We start from the raw sequence: 22,912 nt of genomic DNA, 5'->3' as shown, positions 1-22,912 counted from the left end.
TCTGTTTTTCCACTGGCACGTATAAAGTAAGGATTCCCTCGGGTTCCATTAATTACTGACACGGGATAGTCAATGGTGAGTTGAGCATGGGTTATGTCGAATCATGTTTGGCACCAAACACAAACTTTGGTGTGCAGACAACATACATGGAAAAAAATGTTTGGTTTACAGAAATTGGATAAATTATGTACCTGTACTTTAGAATAGTTATGCAAAATTTGTAGCACTTGGCTGAAGTTTTGTTCAAATTGGCCTTCCAGTAGTTACAATGGTCATATAGATATTTATGTTACATTTGTTATTACAATTTTTATTTTTCAGTTGACGCTGGGGCACTTGAATCATCATTCATTATTCTCCAAGTGGTAACAGTATATTTTAAATAAACTGATCACCTCATTTGTCTTGTCCTTTGACATATATTTTGAAATACACATATAGACTTAGCAAGCTGATGATGCAGCTGAGGCTAAAGTTATACCTGCTTCTTTCATCAACAGCACGCAATTTTCAATATTATTTAAATCATGAAGCAAGAATCTGAGAAAACTTAAATGCTTCAGTTCTTTACATACAACTAAAAAAAAAATGATCGAGCCAAGTAGAGATCTCAACTGTGAATACCATCTGAAAGGGCAGGCAGTTTATAAATTGTATCGAATCAGAGTTTAGTAAGTTATGTAGTAGCAACAAACCATCCAGATTGGTGGATGTAATACAAGGCAATACAAATGATGAGTTAAAATTCAAAGTTCAGATTTATTGTCAGAGTCCATACACGACATCACATACAACCCTGAGATTCTTTTTCCTGTAGGCCTAGCAGAATTTCTACTTTACAGTAACTGTAAAATTAACTCCAGGAAAAAAGAACGTATACAAAAGAGAAACATAAACAAATAAATAAATGGAAACAAACTGACTGTGCAATAGAGCAAAAAATTAAAAATTATTAATAAATAATGTGCCAAGAGTCCTTAAATTAGTCATTGAATTTGTTGTTTGAGTCTGATGGTGGAGGGGTTGCAACTGTTCCTGAACCTGGCGGTACAAGTCTATTGGCACCTATACCACTTTCCTGAAGGCAGTCTAGCAGAGAAGCAGGCCCAACTTGTCCATACTGAACAATATGCACTCCTACTTTAGTGCCATTTGCCTGCATTATGTCTATACCCCTCCAATCCCTTCCCATCCATGCAGTTATCTGTGTTTTTTTTAAAAAAGGTAGCCTATGAACCTACCTCCACCACATTTGTAGTTTGTTCCAAAAGCACACCACCTTTGGTGAAAAAACATACTCTTCGCATCTCTTCCAAATCCCGCCACCATACCTCACCTTAAAGCTACATCCTCTCATCTTATATTCTCCCACTCTAGGAAATAAGACTGTTACTAGTCACCTCATCCATGTCCCTCATGAATATGAAGACCTCAATAAGATCCCCTTTCACCCTTCTGCAGTCTAAGGAGGAAAGGCTTAATTTCTCCACTCTCTCATGAAAACTCTAATTCACCAATCCTGGCAACAACTTTGCAAACCTTTTTTTGTACCCTTTCCAAATTTGTAATATGCTTCTTTTTGCTAGGCATCCAAAACTGCACACAATATTTCAAGTTTAGCCTCACCAACATCTTGTATAATAACATGACATCCCAACACTTGTATTCAGTGCTCTGGCCGATAAAAGGAAGTATCTGTAAGCTCTCTTCATTACAGTCTACCTGTGCAGCCATCTTTAAAGAGCTATATAGGTGCTCTGCTGAGTCCCTCTGCTCCACAAATCAGTTTTGGGCACTGCTATTAACAGAGTGCCCTGCTCTGGTTCATTTCAGCCAAATGCAGCACCTCGCATTTCTGAGTTTAACTGCCATTTTCCTTAGCACAATTCCCCATAGAACATTACAACCCAGAAACAGGCTGCTTCAGCCCTCCTAGTCTGTGCTGAATCATTTTTTTTCCCAGTCCAACTGACCTGCACCCTGTCCATAGCCATCCATATCTCTCCCATCCATGTACCTGTTCAAATTCCTCTTAAATGTTAAAATTGAGCCCGCATTCACCACTTCAACTGGAAGCTCGTTCCACTCCTCCACCACTCTCTGTGAAAAAATTCCCCTTCATGTTTCTCCAAAACATTTCCCTTTTCACTCTTAACCTACGTCCTCCAGTTTGTATCTCACCTGCCCTTTGTCTATCCTCTTCATAATTTTAAATAACTATCAAATCTCCTCATATTCCTCTACATTCCAGGGAATAAAGTCATAACCTGTTTAACCTTTCCTTAACTCAGTTCCTAAATTCCTGACAACATCCTAGTAAATTTTCTCTGCACTCTTTCTATCTTATTGATATCTTTCCTGTAGTTAGGTGACAAAAACTTCACACAAATACTCTAAATTTGGAGTAAATTTGTTACAACTTTAACATAACATCCCAACTCCTATACTCAACACTTTGATTTATGAAGGCCAAAATGCCAAAAGCTCTCCTTTACAAATCTATCCACCTGTGGTGCCACTTTCAGGGAATTATGTATCTGTACTCCCAGATCCCTTTGTTCTACTATACTCCTCTGTGCCCTACCATTTACCTTGAATGTCCTTTCTTGGTTTCTCCTTCCAAAATGCAACAGTTCACACGTGTCTGCATTAAATTCCAACTGCCATTTTTTCAACCATTTTTCCAACTAGTCCAGATCCCTCTACAAGCTTTGAAAACCTTCTTCGCTAAACACACCTCCATCCTTAGTGTCATCTGCAAACTTGCTGATATAACCCCATGAGTGTGGTCATACCTTTCCCGTTCCTCAGCTCCACCCATCCACCCTCCTCCTCCCTCCTCCTCCCTCCTAGGTGTCATAGTGTCCCTGTAACTCCTATCACCCCCTTTTTCTTCCAGAATGATCTGGAGTTCATCCAACATCAGCTCCAATTCCTTTAACTCAGCTTGTAAGGAGCTGTAGCTGGGTGCACTTCTTGCAGATCAAGTCATCAGGGATACTGCTGGCTTCCCTGACGACCCACATTTTGCAAGAGGAGCATTGGCTCCCATTCCCACTATCTATGACTAGATAAACAAAATATATATCTAAAAAATCTGCCTTAACCTGTGCCTACCTGCTGAATCCTTTTTGTTCCCTGAATAGGGTAGCCCTTTCTGACTTAAACTCCGATTATTCCTCACCTCTTACCTGTTCTCACTGAAACTTGTTGAGCCAAAGCTTTACCACTCTGACTCAGCCCACTTTAATGATGACCGCTCCCTCCTTTGTCTTCAATCAACTATCTGCTGAGTATCTCCTTTTTCAACTCCTTTGTCTTCTACTGTTGAACTCAATTTCCCCATCTGATCTAGTTCTTGTTGTGAATCCAGGTAATCTTCTTCACTGTCACCATAACACACATTTTTGTGTCCTAAGCAAACTTACTCACCTTGTCCAAATCATGTCTCTATTTTACAAAATGGAAGGGTCCTAGTACAAAACCCTGAGGCTCAGTCCTCCAATCTGAAAACAGCCTTCACAACTATTCTCTGACTCCCATCGCTGAAGTAATTTTTAAAATCAATTTAGCTAGTTAGCCCCCTCGTATCATATATGCCCTAATCATCCATACCACCCTACCAACTGGAACCTCAAACACTTAAAGAAAATTAACTGCCTTGCTCTTGTTACAATCTATCAAGTTCGTGAGACAATTTTGCATGCACAAATCCATGCTGGCTCACCCTAATTTTACCATGGTCATCCAAATGTTGATAGAATCCACCTCTTGGAATCCTCTCCAGCAGTTTACTTATCACTGATGTCAGACTAACAGGTTGTCCTTTTTAAACAACAGCACACTTTTGTCATCCTCCAGAACTTCAGTCTTCAGCGATTAGTTAAAAATGTCTCTTAAGGCCCCAACAATTCTCATCCTGCCTTACCACAATGTTACTGGAGGCCCTTGGTCTGGGCCTGGAGGTTTATCCACCTTAATATGAACCGAGACTGCTAACACCTTCTCATTATTGATGCACATAACCAAGGTCATCTTTAGTAACCTTCCTCTCTCCACATCTGCTGATCCTGTTCAACAATACTTTCAGAAAATATTCATTTAAGAGCTTCTCCGTCTCCTCTATGATGCTCCTCCAGATCCTCAGGGGGTCTATTCTTCCCCGCTTGACCCTTTTATTTTTGATACACTTGTAACATCTTTTAAGAGTAAAAAAAACCTATTTCTTATTTTACTATCCTCTTACATTCCTTGATTTTTAAGGAATTCCATTGAATGTCTCCTTTTACTTTCTGATCTGTGCCTCTATATCATTTGTTAACCAGGGTTCCTTTAACTTGCCATCCTGCCCTAGATTCCAATGGGAACATGTTGGTCCTGGACCTTCCTTCTCGCCCTCTTAAACACCTCTCAGTTGGCATTCGTGCTTTTACCTTTTAACATTTGTGTCCAATTATCTACGACCATCTCCATCCTAATTTGTTGAAATTAACCTTGCCCCAAATTAGGATTTTAAATTGAGATGCACTGTTATCCTTTCCCGTAACCATCTTAAAGCTAATAGAACTGTGGTCACTGGTCCCAAAGTATTTCTCTACTGATACTTCATTTAGCTGACCAGCTTCATTTCCCAGCACAGGTCCAATGTTGCCCCTTCCCTTGCAAGCCTATCCACATATTACTGGAAAAGGTTCTCCTGGATACACTTAAGAGTTTACTCCATACAATCCCTGAACACTTTGCCATTCCCAGTCAATGTTAAGGAAATTGAAATTTCCCACAATAACAGCATTGCATATTTTATACTCTAGCTCCTGATGATTGATTCATGGTCTATAGGTTTCACCCATCAAAATGATTATTACTTTTCTGTTCTGGATTTCCTCCAACATTATCTAACATGACAGTTCTCCAGCATTATCCTCAGCAAAGACTACGGTGATATCTTCTTTGTCTCCTATTATAACCACCCATCAGCTCTTCCCACTTTACCTATCACACCAAGAACTACTGGACTCCGAAACATTAAACTCCCAGTCCTGGTCCTTCTTCAACCACATACCAATTAGTTGTATTCATAAATATTTAAATTATTATACTCGTTCTGAAAATAGCTTCCAATATTCTTCAACTCAATACAAAAATCATTGCACTACTTACTATTGGATATTACTTTTGGTGGAGGAGGCAAATCATCATTTCCATCCAGATGTTTTTGAAAATCTTCCAATGTCATCAAATCAAGTTGCAGGTCCACACCCAACTTGAGCATTTTGCCATCTAAATATTAATGATTCAACAAAATAATAAATACCTATTCAAATCACAAATATTTAAGAACAAATAATGGAGACATTTATCATCATCATTTACCTGGAATAAATTTGAGAACGATATTGAGAGCAAAAATTAAAACACATCCAAAGTAATTACTGACAACTCACAAACAGAATTGGTGTTGCTAATGGTAATATTTAACTGTATCCAGGGAAGGATTCTATAAAATTAAGCTAAATTTGTCATATTATCATCTTCTTTCTCATTGTCGTATACAGTTGTGTGGGGAAAAAAGTGATTCTTGCCTTGAATAATCTGTTACTCATACTGATTTACAAGTGCAGAATTTATTAATTCTGAAACAACATAGAACAAATGATTAAGATTTATAACATGATGAATGGATGGTTTGGGTATCTTTGTTCTATTAGTCCAGTATTTAAATAGTGCAAAAAAAAAGCAAGAGATTAAGAGTCAATTCTGTATCCAGATAATGAGTCTCTAGATTACGTTACCAGTCGGTGTTGTGCATCTTTTGTGCCTTAAGAATGCGATTTTATTTTAAATTGGGGCAGAAAGCAATCATTTTGAAATTGGTTTTGAATGTTTTAGTCTGAGTCCTTCTGTCTCTGTCAGAGATAGGGGTGGTGTTAAGTGGAAGTAAACAAGTAAGGCTACAAGTAAAAACAAGTACACACAAGTGCTGGAGAAAATCAGCAGGTCACATAGCATCTGTAGAAAGTAAAAGGCAGTAAATGTTTCAGGCCTGAGCCCTTCAGGAGTGCCAAAAATCAGCCAGATGGTCAAATAAAAATTGGGGAAGGGGGTGCAAAGGAACAGGTACACATGCGAACAGGTAAGAGGGTTGAAGAGAAAGAAGCTGACAAGTGATGGGGAAAAGAGCAGAGAGCTAAGAAAGACTGCTCTTTGTTAGAAGGAATAAATAGGAGCTGGAGAAGGGAAACAGGTATGAGGCAAGCAAGAGACTGGAATAAGGGAGACAATACAAATGATATCTGTTTGGAGACTGTCAAGACGGAATACATGGTGTTGTTTCTCCAATTTGCAAGATGCCTCAACTTGGCAGCACGAGATCATGGACAGATATGTCAGCATGGCAATGGGGTGTAGAATTGAAGTGTTGACCACTGGGAGGTTCTTGCAGTTGTAGCAAACTGTTCAACAGGAAAGTATTCAACAAAGCTATCTCTCAGACTGTGTCCAGTCTCCCAAATGTAGAGGGGACTGCATTGTAAACAGTAAATGACCCCTGCAGATTCATAGGTGAGTGCTGCTTCACTTGGAAGGACTGTTTGGGACCCTGATTTGTGGGAGAGGAGGTGCAAGTGTAGCACTTTTTGTTTTCACAGGGGTAGGGGTAGGTACCAAGGGGAATTTTGGTGGGAAGGAATTAGTGGATAAGAAAGTTATGGAGGGAGTAGTCTCTACAGAAACAGAGGTGAGGGGAAGGGAAGATGAGACTTCTGGTGGGAACCCATTGTAGGTGATGGAAATTGCAGAGGATGTGTTGGATGTGGAGGTTGGTGGGTGGCAGGTGAGGATGAGGGGAAACCTGTCCTTGTTGCATCTAGATGGAGTGTCAGGGCAGATGTATGGGAAATAGAGGGCTTAGTTAATGACATTAGAGGGGAAGCCATGTTTTCTGAAGGAGGAACTGAGATGAAGGAATAGACTTTTCACAGGCAATAGGGTGAAGAAGCAATGTAGTCTAGGTAACTGTGGAAACAGAAAATAGGTGTAGGAGTAGGCCATTTGGCCCTTCAAGCCTACACTGCCATTCATTATGATCATGGCTGATCAGTACCCAGTTCCTACCTTCTCCCCATACCCCCTCATCCCCTTGGCCACAAGAGCCAAATCTAACCTACATTTAAATATTGACAGGGAACCAGCCTCAACTACTTCCTGTGGCAAAGAATTCCACACATTTACCACTCTCTGGGAGAAGAAATTTTTTCTCATCTCAGTCCTAAAAAAATTCCCCCTTATCCTTAAACTATGGCCCCTGGTTCTGGTTTTTCCCAGCATTGGAAACAACCTTCCTGCATCTAGTCTGTCTAAACCCTTAAGAACTTTATGTTTTTATAAGATCCCCCCTCAATCTTCTAAATTCCAGAGAATATAAGCCTAGTCTATCCAACCTTTCTTCATATGCATATGTGAGTCCCTCCATCCTCGGTATCAGCCTAGTGAACCTTCTCTGCACCCCTGCAAGGCAAGAATATCCTTCCTCAGATAAGACGACCAAAATTGTACACAGTACTCCAGGTGTGGTCTCACCAAAGCCCTGTAAAGCTGCAGCAGGATCTCCCTACTCCTGTACTCAAATCCTCTCGCTATGAATGCCAACATACCATTCGCCCTCCTCACCGCCTGCTGCACCTGCACGTCCACTTTCAACGACTGATGCACAGCAACACCCAAGTCTCGCTGCATCTCCCCTTTTCCTAAACAGATACCATTTAAATAATAATCTTCTTTCCTGTTCTTACCTCCAAAGTGGATAACTTCGTATTTATCCACATTATACTGCATCTGCCACGTCCTGGCCCACTCGCCTAACTTGTCCAAATCACCCTGTACTCTCCTTGCATTCTCCACACAGCTAACCCTGCCACCTAACTTCGTATCGTCTGCAAATTTTGAGATACTGCTATCTATTCCCACATCTAAGTCATAGATATAACTGCAGCCCCAGCACTGAGCCCTGCGGTACTCCACTAGTCATTGGCTGCCATTCTGAAAAGAAACCATTTATTCCTACTCTTTGCTTCCTGTCCCTCAACCAATTCTCTATCCACCTTAATACTATACCTCCTATACCATGCTCTTTAAGTTTATTCGCTAGTCTTCTGTGCAGAACCTTATCAAATGCCTTACTAAAGTCCAGATATACCACATCCACTGGTCCTCCCCTATTCACTCTACTGATTACATCCTCAAAAAACTATTAGATTCGTCAGACATGATTTCCCCCTCACAAAACCTTGCTGACTCTGTGCGATGATACCACTACTTTCCAAATGTACTTCAATTGCATCTTTAATAACCGAATCTAGCACCTTCCCTACTATTGATGTCAGTCTAACTGGTCTGTAGTTTCCTGATTTCTCTCTCCCTCCCTTCTTAAAGAGTGGTGTTACATTGGCCACCCTCCAATCCTCAGGAACTAATTCAGTATCCAAAGAGGTTTGAAACATCATCACCAATGCATCCACTATTTCCTGGGCTACTTCCTTCAGCACTCTCAGATGCAGACTATCCGGCCCCGGGGATTTATCCACCTTTAATCCCTGCAATTTAACTAATACAACTTCTCGACTTCCAATTATTTCCTTTAGTCCCTCCATCAAAATAGATCCCCGATCCTCAATAATTTCCTGTAGATTAGTAATGTCTTCCTTGGTGAAGACAGAACTAAAATGGTCATTCAAACAGTCTGCCATACCCTTGTTCCCCATGATCAACTCACCCGTTTCTGTCCTCAACGGACACACATTTGTCTTAACTAACCTCTCTCTGAAAGTATCTATAAAAGCTTTTACAGTCATTTTTTTCTGTTCCCTTGCCAGCTTCATCTCATAATCCCTTTTACCTTTCCCAATTAATCCTTTTGTCCTCCTCTGCAGAACTCTGAATTTCTCCCAATCATCAGGGATATTATTCTTTTTGGCTAATTTGTAAGCTCCTTCTTTGGATTTGACACTCTCTCGGATCTCCCTTGTTAGCCACGGATGCGCTACCCTCCTCAATTTATTCTTCGTACAAACTGGGATGTACATTTTCTGCACTTGCTCTAAGCTATCCTTAAACGATTTCCATTGCATTTTTACCGTTAGTCCTTTAAATACCATTTGCCAATCTATTTCAGTCAATTCACATCTCATACCATCAAAGTTACCCCTCTTCAAGTTCAAAACCTTTGTATCTGTATCAACTCTGTCACATTCCACCCTAATGAAGAATTCCATCATATTGTGGTCACTCTTGCCCAAGGGGTTCCTCACAACAAGATCGCTAATTAACCCTTCTCCATTACTCAATACCCAGTCGAGAATGGCTCGTTCCCTCGTTGGTTCCTCAACAGCTGATTTAGAAAACAATCCCGCATACATTCTAAGAATCCTCTTCAACCTTATTACCCTTACCAATTTGGTTCACACAATCTACATGTAGATTAAAGTCACCCATTACAACTGCATTGCACGGATTACCAATTTCCTTCATGGCTCCTTCACTAACCTCACAGCTACTGTTAGGCGGCCTGTACACTACTCCCACTAGCGTCTTCTGCCCCTTCGTGTTTCGCAGCTCTACCCATATGGATTCCACATCCTCTACACTGATGTCCCTCCTTTCAATGGCATTCACCTCTTCCCTAACCAACAAGGCTACTCCACCTCCTTTTCCATTCTGTCTATCCCTCCTGAATGTCGAGTAACCCTGAATGTTGAGCTCCCAGTCACATTCCCCCTGATGCTACGTCTCTGTGATCCCAACTATATCATAGTTATTAATAGCTATCCCAACATTCAATTCGTTCACTTTATAGGAAGTGTTTTGTAAAAAGATGTCTGTAGTTTGTCTCCTGAAATGGAGGCAGAGAGATTGAGAAAGAGATGGACCAAGTGAATTTGAGGTCAAAGTAGAAGTTGGAAGCAAAATAGACAGAAATGACAAGCTCCTTGTATTAGGCAGCACCAAATTAATGAAGACAGAGTTGAGAAGCCTCGTCTGTGTCAGCTTGCAGCAAACAAAAGACCAGCATGGCTGGGACCTGTGTGGCTACCAATGGCTACACCTTTAATTTGGAGAAAGTGTGATGACTAAAGGAAAAGTTATCAAGTAGGAATACAAATTCTGCCTGCTGGAGGAGGGTGTTATTGGAGGGCGATTGGTCAGGTCTGTTAACCAGGAAGAAGCAGAGTCTCAAGTCCTTCACGGGGGATGGAACTGTATAGGGTCTGGACATCCATGGAGGAAACTTGTTGGTCAGCCCTGGGAATTGAAAGTTATCAATGTGATTAAGAGTATGAGGTGTAAATGGGAAAGTATTGGACCAAGGGGAACAAAATGGAGTTGACATATGATGATACCAGTTTGAGTTTAGGAGCTCTGTCTCCATGTGTACCTGCATTGCTAAACTATCACCATACCTCGACTTCATTTTGTTTGCATTGCTAAACTATTATCATACCTCGACTTCATTTTGTTCACCTTGGTCCATGGGTTTGTGGATCTTGGATAGGAGGTAGAACCGAGCAGTGGGGTTAGAGGCTATAGAAGGGAAATTACTGGAAGCAAGTAGGAGTACTGTCACCTAGCCTCAGCAAGGTAGAGGTCAGTTAACCAGACAACCACCACCCTGATAACTGGTACGGACATAACGGAGGGCAGTATGTTCCAAGAAGACAAGGTTAGACTAGGTTAGTGGAGTGAAGTGAAGACAGTTGATGTTTCAGTAGCATTTGAAAATTAAACAATCCAGAGCAGGTCAACCAGAATAAGGAGTTCAAGAGGATGTGGTAAGCTTAAAGACCTCAGAAAGGTGTAGAAAATTCTTGCTATTTCTCTTTTTTTTTGTAAAGTGCTCAGCTTCTCACAATTAATTAAAAATTAAGCACTGGACTTCAGTCAATGCTAACAGAGGCACATTCAATCAGAAATTTTAACTAGAATTACCACACAGTTACTTCTATTAAATAAAAAGGAAAAATTCCTGTTCTAATTTTGATACCAAAAATCATCTCAGAGCACCATCACTTTTCAGTAAAAGCTTGTTTTGTTTTCACTTCATATAACAAATATTTTTTATATAATTACCAAAATGTAGACAAATAGCCTTAAGAAATCTGGAATATATAACCATATAATTACAGTACGGAAACAAGCCATATCGGCCCTTCTACTCTGCACAGAAATAAGTGAAACTCCACTAGTTCCCTGCCCATAACCCTCCACCCCCTCACATTCATGTACTCATCCAACCTCCTCTTAAATGACAAAATTGACCCTGCTGCAACTACCTCTTCCAGAAGGTCATTCCACTCAGCCACCACTCTGAGTGAAGATTGAATGTGCACTTTAATCACATGTGAATTGTTTGATTACAAATTTAAAACTGCAGAGCACAGGGGAAAATAAAGAAAAAGTCTTTGCTCTAAACAGTATGGAGGCCACTGTAAACAAATAACAGAAGGATGTCGAGAGTGAGATTAGTGCTGCTTATGGATAAAAGAGAGGACTTAGGGAAGGTCCTAAATGATTACTTTGCTTCAGTGTTCACCAGGAGAGGGACCTTGGTGAATGTGAGTTCAGTGCGGACAGGCTAATGTGCTGGATCATGTCAATGAAAAAAGAGGAAGTGCTGAATCTCCTTAAAAACATTCAGGTTATTAAATCCCTGGGATTAGTGCTTTACAAATCTAATTCAGATTTGAGGAAATGACAAAAGTAATCGATAAAGGAAGGGCGATGGTGTCATGTTTCTGGATTTTAGTAAAATGTTTGGCGAGGTCCCCCACAGTAGGCTCATCCAGAAAATCATGAGCCATAGATTCAAAATTAGCTTGTTTGTAGAAGGTGGTAATTGATGGAATGCATTCTGCCTGGAGATTGGAGTTCAGCGGCATTCTGCAGGGATCTGTTCTTAGACCCCTGCTCTTTGTGATTTTAATAAATGACAAGAGGTGGGCGATGAGTTAGTGAGTTTGCAGGTGACACAGTGGTTGGAGGTATTTTGGATAGTGTGGAACAGCCATTTTAAACAGGGCACCATGGCTCTTCTGGGGTGGAGGGTCCATAGCACACTTAAGTAAAAAGCCTCCTCTTTTCTCTTCACGAAACGCAAATCATTTTTGTTTATTGTTTATGTTTTCGGTAGAAAAGTACAGGTATACGTTAATATCCACAATACATTCTGTGCAATTGGGTGTTATGTGATGTGGGCATTGAGCAAACACTATATTATATACTTAGCAAACCTATATGGGATATTGTAGAGTACCTGTAAACTTTTTAAGTAGGTATCAGTGTGGGGACTGAGAAGGGGCTGTGGGCAGAGAGCCAGGCAGTGAGATCAGTGTGGGGAACGACACTGGGTTGTGGGGGGACAGCAGGGCAGTGAGATCAGTGTGGGGTCTGACACAGGGCTGTGGGGAGAGAGCGGGGCAGTGGGATCAGTGTGGGTATAAAGTATACAATTTCCTATAGCTAGCGATCGCTTTTTCGAAATTGCTGCGGACTTATTCGTGGTAACTGAATAATTATGGGACCACGGATGTATATGCAGTCGGACATTGCCCGAACATACATTAAACAGCACATACCAGTATAGGAGAAACCAAAGTTTGATTGTTTCAGTGTTTTAAGGGAGCCATAGCCAAAACAAAGTTGAGAATGGCTACTGTAGAAGATTGTTGTAAGTTACAACAGGATATGGGCAGGTTGCAGAGTTGGGTGGAAAAGTAGCAGATGGAATTCAATCAGGGTAACACTATGAACTTTGGAAAATAAAACTTGAAGGTTTAGATTGTTTATAGAGGCCAGCACAACATCGTGGGTCAAAGAGCCTGTACTATGCTGTTATGTTCATATATTTATAACAAAGTGGCTGAAGGATATAATTGTTATTGCAGACATTGTAGTTTATAAGTTTTGTGAAAAGAAAAAAAATTACTCCACTAATTAACAGAAAAAAGTTAAATTTTTATTACCAGCATTCTCTTCAGATTGAGGCACAATATCGAGAATCTTCTGGGTGTCTTCAACTGCAGTCTGAATTCTTGAATCATTCCCTTTGTTCTTATCTTTTGGTAACTGCTTCTCTTTAATTCTGTTCTCATCAAATTTAGGGTCGTGGGAAACTACATCTTTATTTTCCCTTTCCTCATAATCAGTAACATCAGAAAAGGGAATGAGGAACTTGTCAAATAGGCCTTTCATCTCTCTATTATCTATAAAGTAAATGAAAAAAGAGTAATTTATACAATAATGGGCAAGAACCATGATCTCCAGATCAGTTTTCAAACCACAACATGTTGTCAAATGGTAAAAATCAAATAATCTTCTCAACCTGAAACATAACTCTCAGTTCCTTCCACAGGTGCTGCCTGATCCACTGAGTCACTCTGGAAACTTTTTTGCTTCAGATTTCCATATAACAATTGCAGCACGGAAACAGGCCAATTTGGGCCTTCTAGTTCGCACTGAACTAGGTACTCTCCTCTAGCTGAACTCTGTCCATAACCGTCCATTCCCTTCCCATCCATATACCCATCCAATTTTTCCTTAAATTGCATACCCAAAAGTATTTACTTCACATTGGCAATTTCAATTCAAGTGTTAAATACATCCAGTCATTTGTAAAAATTATTTTGCTAAGATTGTTAAGGGAAGTCTCTTATAGATAGGCAGTTGCACGATGCAACAAAAGATTAAGAAAAGCTGGATCTTCATTTGTTCTCTCAATACACCCAAGTTTACAAGGCATGGCCTCCTCTATACTGGAGAAACCAAATGCACATTGGGCAATTGCTTCACCAAGAACCTACATTGTCTGCTGGTCTAAACTTAAGCTTCCTGTAGCCAACCAGTTCAACTCCTCTAGGCCTCATCCATTGTCCAGGTGAGGCCAAACACAAAACCTGAAGAACACATCATTTTGCCTCTGGACAGCCTTAAACCTAACAGCATGACCATTTCCTTTAGATAACCACCAACCAATTCAACAGTTATCACTTTTTTTTAAACCCCCTATACTTGCTTTTTTAAATTTCTTCTCTAAATTTTCTTCCCTCCTCCTATCTCGATACCCACATCAATAGTCAAGGACGAGGAAATTGCATTGTTGATCTACACTGATTGGAGTGCTGATGAGAAAGTCAAGGATCCAGTTACAGATCCCCTAGTATGGTCACCAGTTTTTCCGGTATGATGGTGTTGAATGTCAAGCTGTAGCCAATTAACAACCTTTTGTATGTGTTCTTGTGGTCCAGGTGATCTAATGCCAGAGTGGAGGGCCAGCAAGGTGACACCTGCCCTTGTGAAGATAGGTGAATTGAAGAGCATCCAGGTCCTGAAGCAGGAGTTGATTTGCTCCATAAACCTCTCAAAACACATCATAATGGTAAATACAAGTGCCAATGGCTGACAGCTTCTAGCCCTTTTTACCCTTGCAAGTGGTCCCAAGAATTAAAAGCCAATCAGCCTAAAAAGGGTCTAGTGTGGAATGAAAATCATTTCAGTGCCGGCGTGAGATGACATCATCTCACACTGGGGATAGACTGCCTCGACCCCTAATGTCTGCAGATGCCAGTCTTGCAATCAGACAAGTGTCGAATGGGCAATTGCATTCTAGGACAGAAATGACCAAGTTTTTGTGTGAGTGCAAGAATGTGAAGGAAGATTAAAATGAAGGTATAAATTTTGCCCTGGGAGAGGGAGAAGAGAGAGGAAATAAAAATAAACAGCAGTAGCAGACAACTTTTAAAACAGCATGGCGAAATGGGTAGCATTCTAAAGCACACAATTTATAAAGACCATGAGGGAAAAGGTGTACCTGACTTCCCAGAATGCTGTGTGGCAAAGAAACCCCTCCACGAGTGCTCCATGCATGTAGCCATGCATACAGTCCTTTCTGGGATGGCAGGTCTGCCATTGCTTTTTCCCCCACGCTATTTATAAATTGTGCATGATAGCACTACCCACTTTCCCATGCTGTTTAAAAATAGTCCATTATTGCTAGTTATTGCTAGCACTTTCCCACAGTCCCTTATAAAGTTTATAGAGGTCAGCACAACTACAGGGGCTGAAGGGCTCATGCTGTGTTGTACATAAATCTTAATTATGTTATAATTAGGCATGATTAATTTTGTTCAAATATAAGATCATAATACATTGATCAGGATTTAGGGCATGTCCACCATCATGACATCACTGGTAGAAGGTAGAACAGTCCTAACCCCGGGGATGGCTCCTTGCAAGTGTGAATGTATGCAGTGTCCGAGTTAACAGTGGTCGAGGGTGAACAGCAAAAACATCATTCCTTTCCCAGGACAATGAATGCCAATTATTGAGATGCAAATGTAAAAGGGGCTATTGAGGCAAATCACCTTGCTCCTCTTGGGCATCTAAAGTGCTTCATTGTTTTCTCTTTCAAAGTGAGCATGGAAGCCTTTAAACGGCAGAATGATATATTTTGACAGGGACCTGATGAAAATCATTGTGAAGACCTCAGATGGTTTGCACACTCCTTCAGCAACCTGCCTGACACACCATTGGGGCCAGTGGCTTTCCTTTGGTTTACCACTCCAAGCACCCGTCTCACCTAATGTTCTTGCACAGTGAGGACCTGATCGTTAGGGGCCAGTAAGTGTGTTGAATCCATCTCTTCCACTCAAACCACATGGTATAAATATCAGAATTTATTATCATGAAATTTGTTGATTTGGAGCAACATCATAGTGCAAATATTTATCTAAAACACCTCACAAAATAAATACATTTAATATAAAAAATATTCCTAGTCAGCTTGGTTCTTCCCTCTAACAGCAATGTGTTAACCCTAAACTCGTCTCTCATCTCAGTGTTCAAGTTCATTATCACGATTGTACATATACTAGTGTACAAAACATTATATCTCTAGACCTTGGTGCAGCAGTACAATACACAGTACATAATCACATAAACACAGTACAATACACAGTACATAATCACAAACACAGTACAATACACAGTACATAATCACAAACAATCAAATCTATCTGTATATAAAAATTTAAAATGATTGTCATAATTCTATATATTTATCAGTCTCACAGCCTGTGGGAAGCTATTCCCCAGCCTGACAGTCCTGATTTTGATGCTTCTGTACCTCCTTCTTGATGGTAGTGGATTGAAGATACTGTGTGCTTGATGAAAAGGGTCTTCTAGAATTCCTTGACCCCAATTTTGACAGTGTTTCCCAGTAAGTGTCATTATATAGAGGGAAGGAGACCCCAGTGATCTTATCAGCTGTTTTAATGATCCTCTGTAAAGAGTTCCAGTCTGATTCTTTGCAGCTACCAAAACATTCCATGATGCACCCAAACAGGACACACTCAATGGTGCTCCTGTAAAAGATTGTCAAGATGGGGGCCAGTAGCCTTGCCCTTCTCAGTCTGTTTGGGAAGTGTTGGTGCTGCCGACTAACAAGTGTTGTGAAGCTGTACTTTCCTTCACTGAGGGAACTATTAATAGAGATGAAAGTTGCTGCATGCCCTCATTTAAGAAAAGAGGAAACCTGTGGATGAGTTATTGACCATTTTTCCAAAGCTAATTTTACACTGTGCAATACAAAATATTGTCAAAGAGTGAAGGTTCATAGGACAATATATTAGCACAACCAAAAGCTTCATTGCAAGAAAGAAAATAAATCAAGAATAAACAGCATTAAAGTCAAAGGGAGGAGTAGGACATGTCTCTGAGAGCTCCTGGGCCAGGATGAAAGAAAAACACCCTAAAAATTGAATTTAAAGCTATTAAAAGAATTAAACGAAAGAACAAAGCCCCTTTGTTCATCATATAAGATGGGAAGAAAGATCTCCAATCAACAGAAAATGGCATCCAAAACAAGTGTTGAGCTGGGAGGGTAAAAACAGCCCACCTTGACAACAGCAAAATGGCATGGGAAGTGCTGAAGGCAGTGGGCTTGTAGCCCCGATGGCAACGGCCCAACCCGGGGGGGGGGGGAGCCCCCGGCGCTTGCCCAGCAGAGTGGCAGCAGGAGAAATTGTCGACTGTAAGAAAACCGGTGGCGTTGGGCCAACAGAGGGACTGAGACAGTCAGCTGCCTTATGAAAGACAGGCATCTTGGCTCGGAGCCCGGCAATTAGAGGTGCAGGAGATCTCGGCCATGCAAGGGAGGTGTAGACGAGCACCTTCACAAACTCATTTAGTGACGAAGAGAGCAGTACCCCCTCACCACCCCAGAGTAAGCTCCAATGGGCGGTAGAAGAGGACAGAGGGGGAGCGCGGGAAGCAGTGAATTGGAAGAAAAAAACAAGGAATAATGAGGACAGGATAGGGCAATTGGAAAATGAAGCTGCAGCATGGGGGGCGCTTATGGCAACTAATTGATATTCTTGAAAACTATAGCTGGCAGAGCACACTTAAAATAATGGATTTAAGGAAGGAATGGAGGGGAGAAACACAGTAGCTTTCTATAAATGCTGGCTTTGGGGAAGGAAAGTTTGAGGCAATCAGTGGAAAAGGGCCCATCAGTCCTTATTCATACACCTGGGGCTCAAAGGCCACAGTTGGTGTTGGTGGAGCTACTGCGGCACCAGGACTGAGAAAAATTTTTAAGAGCAGCCATCGTTGGGGAAAAAGCAAGTGGAGGGCCCTTGGAGCTGGAAGGCAATAAAGTGTTTTTTTTAAATCTTGAGATCAATGGGAGCCTCCTGCATCAAAGGAAGGAATTGGAACCATTGAAAAGGAAAGCAAAAGGGGTATGACTGTGTAATCAGACATCCAGCAAATGTGAAAATAATGCCGGGAGAGGGGAAATTTTTCTTAGACCCAAAAGCTCAAAAGTTCGTCAAACAACAAGCAATATACACCAATCAGCAACAGGATTAATGCTCATGAAATAATGACAGTAAAGAATGTAAATGGTTGTAGAAATGGAAAGGGGAAGAAATTTAATGAGGAGAATGGTCCTGGAGTCACAGGGAGGATGGGTGGAGAGGAGAGGGAGGTAAATGGATGCAAAAGGCACAACTTTTAACATAGGGAGGTGGTGACAACGTGGGGGTTTCAGTCACAGGCAGAGGGAGAAGTGAAGGTGGGTGTTGTATAGGGTTGGGGTTTGTTGTAGTATATTGTGTTGCTTTGTTTTTTTCCTTTTTCTTCTTGTTGAAATCTTTTCTTTTATCTGTCCTTTTTGGGTTCATGGTCTTTGTTCTTGTTTTATCTTCCCAGGGTTTGTCACAGGCCCGGCTGGCTGCAACAGACAACTGAAGGAAAAAGGTTGGATGAATGTGGGGCAGTGGAGGAATGGGGGAAAAACACAAGTCTGAGAATCCCTGAGGCAATGGCCAAATGTATAAAGTATGTTAGCTTTAACATTAATAGCTTGAATGAGTGAGTGAAGAGAGAAAGAATGGAACACAAAAAAATGGAAGTGGATCTGGCCTTTCTCCAAGAGACCCATTTAACTGAGTGGGAACACTAAAAACTAAGAGGATGGGTTGGCCAGGTAATAGCTCCTCATTCAGCTCAAATGCAAGAGAGGGGGGGGGGGGGGGGGGGTGGCAATTCTGATAGAAAAGAGTGTTCCAGTGAGAGTGCAGAATGTGCTCACAGACAGAACAGGAAGATTTGTAATGATACACTGTCAGAGATATTCAGAAGTAAACGTGTTTTCCCCCAAGTTTGATGACAAAAAGTTCATACAGAACAGTTTCCTGAGATTGGCAGAGGGAAAATATTCTGGTTGGGAGAGATTTTAATTTTTGTGTGGATCCAATCTTAGATAAGTCAACAAAGAAAATATCAAAGCAAAGGCGGCAAGGGCTACCAATGACAGCATGAAGGAACTGAATGATAGATGTGTGGAGACAGAAGCATCAGAGGAAGAGGGACTATTCCTTCTACACAAAGCAACACGACTCCTACTCTAAAATAGATTTTTTACCTGGCTTCAGCCCTTGTGGAGGGTAGGATCATGGAGAGCGAGTACACAGCTAGACTCTTAGGTCATTCACCTGTGATGGAATATTTGGGAATGTTTTTGGGAGATAAATTGGTAAAATTGGAGTAGGTTACATACATACACACATTTTAAAAACATATCTTATTTGAAATACTGAAGAATTCATATTCAGTGACTTTACAGAAACTGTGAGGAATGCTATGCACATTTCACAAGTAGGTGCTAATTGAAATCATGTCATGAAATGAATAGGCTATTGTCTTGGAAGATCCAAGTTTTCTGTGTTGAACCTTTGGCAAGGCTTTTGACCTCTCTACAAAGTGCTCACTCTGAGGTCATTGACAGGTTTGTTTACCTAAAACAACAGATGGACAAGAAGACTGACTCCTATTGTTTGCTGGAGAAGGAGGGGGTTTTGCAAGTGAGAGAGAGCGAAGGACATGCTGCTGGGAGTTTGAAGTCGGAGATAAAGAGAGACACAGCTGAAACAAGCCAGGAGAAGCTTGTTAGAACTGAAACAGAAGCTCCAGAGTGGCAGATGGCTGAAAGTGCTATCTGTCTAATGCTTCTCTTGGAATAAGTGGAACATAAAGGAACTTTGTGGTAACCTGAAAGAAAGAGGTTATCATCTGAAGAACCCTGATGGGGCAAGTTTCATCAGCAAGACATTGAGGTGACTAATGGTGGTACCTCAGTTGAGTAAATCCCGGAACAACACATCTCTCTGCAAACCTACAAGAACCTTCCTGAGCGGTAAACATTTACCTTTCGAGCACCAAAGCTTGGTGGACTTTATACACGTTAAATTCTGTGCACAGTATAAGAATTGCCTGTGACCAGTGAACTTGGAAGAATGAGAAGTGAGATTGAACTGTGAACCAAAGAACTTTTCTTAAATTTACACACACATTACATACAAGTGCGCTTAGAATTAGAAAGGGGTTAAGTTGGGTTAGTTAATAGTGATAAGTTAAAGTTTGATTTGGTTTTCATGTTTAAAGATAATTAAAAACAACTTTTGTTTCAGTAACTACTTGTTGTGGTGAATGTCTATTGCTGCTGGATTTTGGGGTCCCAGGGCTTGTAACACACCCCTGACATTAACAATAGAAATGCTAGTTAAGCAGAATACAGCATACATTTGCTGTTTTTTTGTTGCTGTTAAAGAAGCAGGAGTTTTATAGTTTCATAAGAGTGCACATAGATAAGTTCTGTGAGACCAACTGTAACTCTACTCCAGATAAATTCCTCCTATGGGACATCTTCAAAGCTTATTTGAGAGGTCAAATAATTGGACACACTAAAATAGTACAAGTGGATGAATTAGAACAAGAAATTACTCATCTAGAAAAAAATTTCCAAAAATCTGGTTCAGAGGACCATTATAAGGCTTTTAACAAATAAAAAAAATTGAAATAGAATACCATTCAAACATATAGTATGGAAATAGAATACCCTTCAAACGTATAGTATGGAAAAGGCCATAATGCGGTCAAAACAAAAATACTGAATTGAGAGAGAGAGCCCAAAAAGTCCTTTCCTGGTAGTGGAGGACAGAACAAGTCTCAAGGACGATCAATGAGATACAAATTGGGAATGGCAGGATCATCCATAAACCAAAAAAAGATTAATGAGACCTTCATGGCATTCTATGAGGATTTATATAAATCAGAACTGACAGGGAGATCAAATAAAGCCAGTGAGTTCCTGTCTAAATTAGAGTTACCAAATTTAGACCCAGAAGAACAGGAAGGCCTAGATCTTCCCTTTACGGAAGAGATAGGCAAAGCAAAGAGTTCACTGCAGACTAACAAGTCTCAGGGGAGGATGGGTTTCCACTCGAGTTTTATAAGGAATTTAAGGATTTATTGATATCTCTCTATATGGAGGTGGTAGACCAGACAACAGAGTCCCATACCCTGCTGGAATCTTTTGACAGCAATCATTATATCCGCTAATGCCATCTTCTTATAGACCCATTCCACTGTTAAACACAGACTACAAGATACTGGCCAAAGCTCTGGCAAACAAATTGTTTATTGTTTTGGCAGACGTTTCGCCAAGACCAAGCAGGCTTTAAGCAAAAAAAAAAAAAGGCAGTGGATAATATTGGCAGGCTGTTGAGTATAATGCATCTGGCGCAAACCAGAAACAAGAAAGGTTTGGCTGTGGCCCCGAATGTGGAAAAGGCATTTGACAAACTGGAATGGGATTTCTTATTCAAATTACTGGAAAAGTTGGGGTTAGGGAAACTTATCAGGGTGTTGTACCATGCACCCAAGGCTAAAGTTGTGACTAATGGAAAAATTTCTCTAGCTTTCCCACTGTAGACAAGGGTGCCCGCTATCTCCAACCCCGTTTGTACTAGCCATGGAGCCACTAGCCGAAGTAATTTGCCAGGATCCTGACAAAGGTTTTAGCTTAAGCTGCACTCTACTCTGGAGGACTATGGGGAGATCTCCGGCTAGAAGGTCAATTGGGACAAGAGTGCAATTATGCCATTTACTAAGAGAGATTACAGTCAATATCAAGAAATGTTATTTAAAGTAGGATTAAATATCTCGGAGTTAGAATAGACAATAACAAATAATTATACCCCCTTGCTTTGGAGAACTTAGGGCTTAAATAGATGAATGTTCCTACCCATAACCTTAGTTGGCAGGGTCAACTGTATTAAAATGAATGTGTTGTCGAGACTTCAGTGCCATTTCCAGACATTGCCCCAGGGATTCCTACAAAATTTACTCTCATGAATAAGAACATTTTTATGGAATGGAAAGGTAACCAGAGTCTCTATGGAAAAATTGACTCGAGGTTATAGTCTGGGTGGATTATGAATGCCAGACTTCAAGAAATACTATTGGGCAGCCAATTCAAGATTCATTGCCTCACTCTTGGAAGAGGAAGAGGTACCATCCTTTGCACAAATTGACCTGCACAGGGTAGATGAGAAAATAACAGAGGACTTATTTATAAATGGAATGCTGAATTGTTATCTGGGAAAGCAGGCAGCCCTATACTAAAACAAATGATCTTCATTTGGAATAAAGTTAACCAATATCTGGGAACCAAAGGGGGGGGCGGCTGTTCCCAAAAACACCCCATCTCCAAATAGATTAATACCATTGACGGTACGTAACAAGATCCTAGACACCTGGCATCATAATGGCATCAGGTGTGTAGAGGGCTTATTAGCGGGGCAACTAATAGCATTTGACCAACTCAGGCACAAGTATGATTTATCAAATAAGACATTCCACTGCTACCTTCAGATAAGATCTTTCTTACAGGACAAATTAAATCCAACTATGGCCCTACCAGCATGCAGTGACATAGAGACCCTGATTTGAAGGGGGAACAAACTGAAGTCCATCTTGGTAATGTATTTCTTGCTCTAACCAAGAGAACCTAAACTAGGCCCTCATAAATCAAGGCAGAGGTGGGAGTTGGACCTAGGAATATCAAATGATGAGTGCTGCTAGTCCAACATGTGTCAGACCAGTATGACTGCAATCATTAATGCGCATTACAGACTGGGGCAATACAACTTTCTGCACCAGCTGTATATGACGTCGCAAAAACTGAACAGATCTGAAGCAGAATTGTCAGACTAGTGCTTTAGATATGGCATTGAGACAGGAGTCTTTGTGCACACAACCTGGACATGTACGAAGTTGAGACCCTTTTGGGTGGAACTAGGCCAAGTCCTAGACAAAAAAAAAATCATAGGTAAAGAATTTCCACATGACCCAGAGTTGTTCCTGTTGGGAAACATAATTGACATAAGACTTAAGTTGAAGCTGTCCAAATTCAATTTGTAATAATAACATTGGCAGTGGCCAGGAAGTGCATAGCGGGTACCTGGAAATCCAATTTTTGCCTGAGCATTACTTGTTGGAACACAGAAATGCAAAGCTGTGT

General features: G+C 40.8%; 1 protein-coding gene and 1 long non-coding RNA gene across 6 annotated transcripts in view; one reads left to right on the top strand and one right to left on the bottom strand.

Moving 5' to 3' along the window:
- The window catches only part of mphosph8 (M-phase phosphoprotein 8), a 112,170-nt gene that overhangs the window by 36,275 nt on the left and 52,983 nt on the right, over positions 1 to 22,912 (bottom strand). For all 5 annotated transcript variants that reach the window (XM_069891331.1, XM_069891332.1, XM_069891335.1 and 2 more), the window contains 2 exons: positions 13,014 to 13,253; positions 5,161 to 5,280 (listed from right to left, as the gene is read on the bottom strand). In XM_069891331.1, coding sequence (XP_069747432.1) covers positions 5,161 to 5,280; positions 13,014 to 13,253 — 360 coding nt within the window. The remainder of the gene's footprint in view (positions 1 to 5,160; positions 5,281 to 13,013; positions 13,254 to 22,912) is intronic.
- Positions 14,299 to 19,953, top strand: LOC138739394 (uncharacterized). Its single transcript, XR_011342216.1, has 3 exons — positions 14,299 to 14,425; positions 18,259 to 18,306; positions 18,812 to 19,953. It is a non-coding gene; the product is annotated as an uncharacterized lncRNA (long non-coding RNA).

Source organism: Narcine bancroftii, chromosome 7, assembly GCF_036971445.1.
Source record: "Narcine bancroftii isolate sNarBan1 chromosome 7, sNarBan1.hap1, whole genome shotgun sequence".
Lineage (NCBI taxonomy): Eukaryota > Metazoa > Chordata > Chondrichthyes > Torpediniformes > Narcinidae > Narcine > Narcine bancroftii.
This window is presented reverse-complemented; position numbering and strand designations above follow the sequence as displayed.